Source organism: Colobus angolensis, unplaced genomic scaffold (assembly GCF_000951035.1).
Source record: "Colobus angolensis palliatus isolate OR3802 unplaced genomic scaffold, Cang.pa_1.0 Scaffold90, whole genome shotgun sequence".
Lineage (NCBI taxonomy): Eukaryota > Metazoa > Chordata > Mammalia > Primates > Cercopithecidae > Colobus > Colobus angolensis.
In genome coordinates, this window is record NW_012122932.1 from 9,086,382 (window position 1) to 9,094,431 (window position 8,050).

An 8,050-nucleotide genomic window follows, 5' to 3' on the forward strand; every position below is an offset into this window, starting at 1 on the left:
ATTGCTGGAGCCCAGGAGTTGGAGGCTGCAGTGAGCCGTGTTTGCGCCGCTGCACTCCAACCTGGGCGGCAGAAGAGCGAGACCTCGTCTAAAAAACTCAAGAAACTAAAAAAAGAAAGCACATCTCTTCCAGCAGAGGGCTCCCGGAGGCCCGGGCTGAGGAGGAACTGGGAGAATGGGGCAGGTTTGACCTGCAGCAAAGAGGAAGGGGGAGCAGCTTTGCGTCTTAGGCGGCCTTGGCCATTTGCTGTAGGGCCTCGCTGCCTTCGCGCAGGGGCCACCTGGGTGAAGTTTACCCTGGCTCCGGCCTGCTGCACCGTCGCCTCCGGCCCCTCACTACAGAAATGAAGACCACTAAGGAGCATGAGCGTCGTAACCGCCCGCCTGGGGTTGACTTCTTTTGGAGTAATCGGCCACGTGACCCTAGCCACCCTCTCCTTTAAACTGCGCCCCAGGATCCCCGGCGGCAGAGATAAAGAGCTGGAGTTTAGCCTCAGACGACCGCGCTCTTAAACCTTAGATGGACCTCATCCCAGCCGATGACCTCACAAGCTCCCGACGCTGTGCTCAGCTACCCTCCCCTGCGCTTGGGTAAGCGCTTCCTAGCCCGCCCCGCCAGGGTTACGCGGAAGATTGAATGGCACTCTTCCCACACTGTGTCTGGCGCGTCCAGGCTCGGTCACTTCGGGCTGCTTTCCTGAACCACCGCAGGTCCCTTTTCCCACAGCCGCATGAGTCCCCCCTCAGCAGGTTGCTTGCCCTCTCAGAACTTGTTTGCAGGGTCTAAAATGGCACTGGGGCTGTGGTGGCTGGCAAAGCACCCTGCAAATGTTAATCCCCTTTCCATCCCTAAAAGTTTGAGATCCGCCATTTAGCCTTACGGGGCCCGTTTTCCTCCTGTAGAAGCTGAAGATAAATGAGACACTTCTACATGAGGTTCATTTACTATTCATTCAGCCAACCGTGTTTTTGAAGTGCTTGGTACTGTGTGGTCTCAAGCAGGTCCCACCCATGTCCTCCTCTCTCTTTCCTCTGGCGGGTGTGTAGGCTCCTGGCGGTTCCCAGGGCTAGTCATGGCACCAGAATGCTGCAGGGTGAGAAATCTCAGAGCAATGTGGAAGCTTCTCATAGAGCTGCATTTAACTCAACCACAAGGGACTAGTCTTTATTCTGAAACTTTCTCTTTGTATCTAGTTGTTAAAATGTCCGTTTCTTTTATGAAATGAGAGTAACCACGGCTGGGAGTTTTCTTTTTTCTTATTTATTTCTTTATTTTGAATTGAGACCAGGTTTCCCTGTGTTGTCCAGACTGGTCTCGAACTCCTGGGCTCAAACAATCCTCCAGCCTCGGCCTCCCAAAGTACTGGGATTACAGCCCTGGGCCACTGCGCCTGGCTGGGAGTTGATTTACTAAATGTTCTTGGGTTCCTGGGTGCGGTGGATCAGCCGGGTGCAGTGGCTCACACCCCCCGTAATCCTAGCACTTTGGGAGGTGGGCAGATCACCTGTGGCCTGGTGACCAGCCTGGCCAACATAGTGAAGCCCCATCTCTACTGAAAATACAAAAATTTGCTGGGCGTGCTGGTGCTCACCTGTAGTCCCAGCTACTCGGAAACCTGAAGCAAGGGAATCGCTTGAACCCGGGAGGCAGAGGTTGCAGTGAGCCAATGTGAGATTGTGCCACTGCACTCAAGCCTGGGTTACGGAGTTTGACTCTGTCTCAAACAAATAAATAAATAGATAAGTAAATAAATGTTATTTAGCAAAATTAAAAGTTGACAGGCAACTCCAGTGTGATAGGAAGGCCCTAGAATGGCCTCCCGTGGTCCCCTTCTCTTGATATTCAAGCCTTTGTGTGATCCCCTCCCCTCAAGAGTGGCTGGGGCTGGTGAGTTGCTTCTAAGAAATAGAATGTCGCAATAATGGCCGGGCGCGGTGGCTCAAGCCTGTAATCCCAGAACTTTGGGAGGCCGAGACGGGCGGATCACAAGGTCAGGAGATCGAGACCATCCTGGCTAACACGGTGAAACCCCGTCTCTACTAAAATACAAAAAAAAAAAAAAAAACTAGCCGGGCGAGATGGCGAACGCCTGTAGTCCCAGCTACTCGGGAGGCTGAGGCAGGAGAATGGCGTGAACCCGGGAGACGGAGCTTGCAGTGAGCTGAGATCCGGCCACTGCACTCCAGCCTGGGCGACAGAGCGAGACTCTGTCTCAAAAAAAAAAAAAAAAAAAAAAGAATGTCGCAATAATGACTTCTGTGATTAGATTAGCAATGACTGTGACTTCCATCTTGCCAGGTGACTCTCGCTCTTCTTGGCTTACACAGTTTGATGAAACAAACTGCCACACTGAAAAAGCAGCCAGGCTGGGAGCAGTGGCTCACACCTGTAATCTAGCACTTTGGGAGGCCAAAGCAGGCGGATCACAAGGTCAGGGGTTTGAGACCAGCCTGGCCAACATGGTGAAACCCCGTCTCTACTGAAAATACAAAAATTACCCAGGCATGGTGCCTGGTGCCTGTAATTCCAGCTACTCGGGAGGCTGAGGCAGGAGAGTCACTTGAACCCAGGAGGTGGAGGTTGCAGTGAGCCGAGATCAAGCCATAGAACTCCAGCCTGGGTGACAGAGCAAAACTCCCTCTCAAAAAAAAAGAAAAGAACAAAAAAAAAAAGAAGAAGAAAGGCAGCCAATGATGTAGTAAGGAGCTGGTGGCCTCTGACCAATAGCTAGGGGTACTGAGGGCCTCAGTCCAACAACCCTGGAGGAACTGAGTCCTGCCAACAGCCAGGTAAGCTGGAAGCAGGTGGTTCCCCAGTTGAACCTTAAGGCTACTAGCCCAGCATGTAAAGTTTCAGGAGGCACTCACTGGTAATAAGTGAGCCCTGACCCCACCCTGTGTGGCCAACACCCTGAATAGCACCTGTGAGATACCCTGCAGTGGAGAAGCCAGTGAATCTGTGCCCACTGGGTTTTGGGGTGATTCATTATGCAGCAATAGATAACCAATATATCTGCATATTTTTAAATGTTCTTGGTCTGTGGAATCCAAAAACCAACTCCTTTTCAGGAGGTCATGTGAGATGGTATCTTAAGGGTGAAGAGGCAGCCCCAGGACAGACCTAGATTCCTTTTTTGTTTGTTTGAGATGAGATCTTGCTCTGCTCCCAGGTTGAAGCGCAGTGACAAAATCTTGGCTTACAGCAGCCTCAACCTCCTGGGCTCAAGCAGTCCTCCCACCTCAGCCTCCCAAGTAGCTGAAACTACAGATGTGCACCACCACACACAGCTATTTTTTTCTTTTTTGTATTTTTTTCTTTTTTCTTTTTCTCTGGCTATGTTGCCCAGACCTAGATTCTAATCTCAGACCCTCCTCTAGTTAGCTCAGTAGCCTTAGGCAAGTTACTTTGATTTCTCTGAGCCTCAAATTTCTCACACAGAAAAATGGGTATAATACTGATTTCCTAAATTAAATTATATATGTGTAAACACCAATAATAACCATTTCTAGAGCATTCTTTTGTGTTAGAGCCAATGTTAAATGCTTTACAGGCATTATTGCATTTTATCCTCACAAGCTTATGGGGCCAGTTCATTTATTACCCCTATTCTTCAGATAAGAAAACTGAGAAGGCACAGGCGTTGTGTGTGCCAGATACATTGTAGGCCTTCAATAAACTGTCATAAATGAAGAAAGGAAAAAAAGCAAGCCTTCCAACATGCGCTTTCCTACCTGTTACCACTAGGTGGCAGCAAAGACAGGCAGACAAACCAGGCTTTAAGCTTAGTTGAAAATGTATTCCTGAAAATAAATTTGTTTATTTAGATGAAATTGTATTCCTGCATTCTTTTTTATTTTATTTTTATTTTGAGACGGAATTTCACTCTTGTTGCCCAGGCTGGAGTGCAATGGCGCCATCTCGGCTCACCGCAACTTACGCCCCCAGGGTTCAAGCGATTCTCCTGCCTCAGCCTCCTGAGTAGCCGGGATTACAGGCATGCACCACCACGCCCGGCTGATTTTTTTTTTTTTTTTTTTTTGTAGTTTTAGTAGAGACGGTGTTTCTCCGTGTTGGCCAGGTAGGTCTTGAACTCGAACTCCCGACCTCAGGTTATCCGCCTGCCTCGGCCTCCCACAGTGCTGGGATTACAGGCGTGAGCCACCACGCTCGGCCTCCTGCGTTCTTTTACTAAGTATTTATGTGCCAAGTGATCTACAAGAACTAGTTATATTCTCGTCACAACCATAGGTGAGATTTGTTACTACCAGTTTACAAAGGCGGAGACTGGGGCTGAGAGGTGTGACTTCCTAAGGTCCACACAGCTAGAAAATGACATGAATTAAGTTAAACATGCGTTATGAATACTTCTAAAACTTTTCTATGCCAATATACCTGAGTTGCTGTATAGATATTTCTAGAGAAAAAGTGAATAATTTTGTGTGTGTTTTAAGAATTCTGATCATATTATTATTATTATTAATTTTTATTTATTTACTTATTTATTTATTTATTTTGAGGCAGAGTGTCACTCTGTTGCCCAGGCTGAGGTGCAATGGTGCCATCTCTACTGCACCTCCATCTTCCTGGTTCAAGCAATTCTCGCGCCTCAGCCTTCCGAGTAGCTGGGATTACAGGCACCAGCCACCACGCCCAGCTAATTTTTTATTTTTTTCATAGAGGCAGGCCTTCACCATGTTGGCCAGGCTGGTCTCAAACTCCTGACCTCAAGTGATCCACCCGCCTCGGCCTCCCTAGGAGCTGGGATTACAGGCATGAGCCACCGCGCCCGGCCCATATTATTCTTTAATTTGCTTCTTTCACCTGCCAGTGAATCTTAGAAACATTTCCAAGGAATCCATTCTTTTTGGCATCTGTACAGTATTCTATAGTGTGGGTGGATCACAAAATGTCTAGATAATAAACCCTCTGTGGCTAGTCATCTGAATTACTTCAAATTTTTTGCTTTTATCAAAAAACAAAGAAAAATGCTTCCAGAAATATCCACAAACCGATGTCACTGTGATGGTGTTTCTGTCGGTAGACTCCCAGGCGTGTGAGCCCTGGGTTGCAGGGTATGTGTAGCTGTGTAGCATGGCCAAGACAGTCCCTAGGGGGAGAGACGAATGAAGAAAATGTCTCAGGTCCTTTCCTGGCAGAGATCCCAGCTGAGTGTACCCCTCAGTCTGTGCCTGGGGCACACGCACATTGCCACTTTTAAGATTTTACTGTGCAAGCCCCATCACTGCAATCTGACTAGAAGCCCCCTAAGTTACTTCTGTGCTTTCATTGACATGAGAATTGTGCATGATTCATCCTGTGGGGCAGTGTGAATGGGAAGGACTGGCCCGCTGCCAGGGGTGGGGAGGGTCCCTTCTACTCCCCTGACACCATGCCACACCTTAGCACATTCATTCTTCACTGCCCCTATCAGATAGGAGCTATGATTGTCCCCATTTTACAGATGAGGAAACTGAGGCTCAGGGAAGTGGCAGCACCCATTGGCATAAAAAGCATGGCATGGTGGGCAGTGCAGACGCAGGATAAGGTCAGGAAAACCAAACTAACTGGAATGGGGTGGTGGGGGCACTCCTAGACCCACAAGGGATGCAGAAGCACCCCAGGCAGGGCCCACAGGTGCCAGGTAGGGCCCACAGCAGTGAGGCTGGCAAGGGTTTTCCCAGAGACGGCAACCTGGGTGTTCTTGCCCCACCTCTCCTGGGGCTGCCGGTCCTGCCCCCAGGAACATGTTATCTGTGTCCTGGGGACACAGCCGCAGATTCTCGCCAGCTGAGGCCCTCCTGGCAGGTGGTGTATGACCTTTGGACATGTAAACAGCCTTAGCCTGACCAGGGGTGGCCCAGCTTGGCATTGGGGCCTGCAGACCTGTGTGTGCCCAGGCAGGTGTGTGTGAATATGTTCAGGGCCATGAGGGTGTGTTTGGGTCTCCACACATCCACCTGGGATTGGACCTGGGGGCTGAGGACATCTCATTTATCCTGCTGCCTCCCCATACCCTGGGGAATCCTCAGGTTACTTCCTAAAAGAGGACCAGGCTTCCTAAAAGAGGAACCAAGAAATCCCAGAAGAACCTGAGGACCAGAGAGGGGCTGACATGTGCCTAGGGCCACCCAGCAGTCAGAGCCAGCTCCATAAATCTCTCTGCTGCAGACCCTGACCCTGCTGGTCCTACTGCCTCCCACCCACCACCTGCAGCTCCTCTTATCTCTGGGGCCCCGGAGCCTGCTGATTCCTGGGACAGGGCCCACCCTCCCTGGGGGGACCAGATGGATGGGACTGCAGGGCCTGCTCAGACCTGATAAGGGACTTGGCTCAGGCCTTTATCAGTGGGACTTGGGGCTCCCGACAGGCATGTGTCCCCTTTTGGGAGAGGAAGCTGTGAAGAGAGGGTGACCAGCCCCTGAGCAAAAGAGATACAGGACAGAGACTTTTTAAAATACTTTTCTTTTTTTTTAATCTGTATTGCTTTCTCTGATTACAAAGACAATTCAGGCATGTTACAATTAATTAGAACATAACAAAAATAGATGGTATGGAAAATGAAACTGCCTGTAAATCTGCCTTCCAGACATAATCCTCTGGCCTGGTTTGGGGTCATCTCTCCAGATTTCTTTCCACACATAGATTAACACGGTCAATTAGTTAATGAATTGGAATCATACAGAGCACAGTGTAGTGGCTCCTAGTGCGTCCCAGGTCCCAGTCATGTGGCTCCTTAGCTTCAAACCCAGACACATTACTAAACCTCTCTGAGTCTCAGTTTTCTGTCTGTAAAACCTCGCATGGATATCGTCGAGAGTAAACAAAATTACACATGCCGGGCCCTTCATGGGCCTACACCCAGTTCAGTGAGCTCTTGATAAAGGGCAACATCACCAGTGTCATCACACAACCTGCCTTTATTTTTCATTTAACAACCTAATGTGCGTTTTTCTTTTAATTACAAAAAAAACAAAAAACAAAAAACAAGGACATCTCTCCATATTAGTGCCTAGAGATGTAGTAAACTCCTTTTGAAAAATTCAGCACTTTTCCGTGTATGGGTGAGTCATCTTTTTTTTTTAAAAAAAAACAACTGTATTGCAGTATAATTTACATACAATCAAATGCACCCAAAGAAAGAGCACAGTTGAATGAGTTTTGGAAAATTATTTGGCCATGTAACCACTGCTACAGTGAAGTCTGGAACATTTCCGTTGTCCGGAAGGTTCCTTCATTCCCCTTTGCAATTAATCTCCTGCCCCCACACCCAGCCCCAGGCAACCACTGAACTGTTTCCTGTCCCTGTAGTGTAGATTTCCCTTTAGTAGAATATCGTAAATGAAATCACACAGTATGTTCCCTCTCGGGGAAGGCTTCGTCCACTTGGCATAATGCTTTTGAGATTTCTCAATGTTGTCACTGTCGGGTGACCAGTAGCTCATGGCTTTGCTGTGCTAAAGAGCGCCCCATTGCAGGACGTGTGATCTGTATCCCTTCACCTGCTGGGGACATCTGGATGGTTTCTGGTTTAGGGCTACAAATCTCCTATTTTTAAAACCCCAGTTAGGAAGGACATCAAGACTGCTTCTAGGCCAGGTACATGGTGGTTCACACCTATCATCCCAGCACTTTGGGAGGCCGAGGTGGGTGGCTTGCCTGAGGTGGGGAGGTCGAGACCAGCATAGCCAACATGGTGAAACTCTGTCTCTACCAAAAATACAAAAAAAAATTAGCCAGGTGTGGTGGGCACCTGTCATCCCAGCTACTCAGAAGGCTGAGACAGACGAATCACTTGAACCTGGGAGGCAGAGGTTGCAGTGAGCCAAGATCACGCCACTGCACTCCAGCCTGGGCAACAGAGCAAGATTCCATTATGAAAAAGTAAATAAATTAAAAAAAGAAAAACAGACTGTTTCTAAATGTTAATGTTTACTGTTAGCTTATAAACAATACTGCAATCACTGGCTATGCAAATTTGCATGGACATTTTGTGGGAGGAGTGTCATGACACTAGAGGTAGAACAGAAAAAATACTTTTTTTTTTTTTTT

General features: G+C 48.4%; 1 protein-coding gene across 1 annotated transcript in view; it reads left to right on the forward strand.

Annotated features, from left to right (window-relative positions):
- Positions 1-520, forward strand: part of LOC105504287 — a 161,455-nt gene extending 160,935 nt beyond the window's left edge. The window contains 2 exon segments of the mRNA XM_011931679.1: positions 254-372; positions 456-520. Coding sequence (XP_011787069.1) covers positions 254-372; positions 456-520 — 184 coding nt within the window.
- The last annotated feature ends 7,530 nt before the right edge of the window (positions 521-8,050 follow it).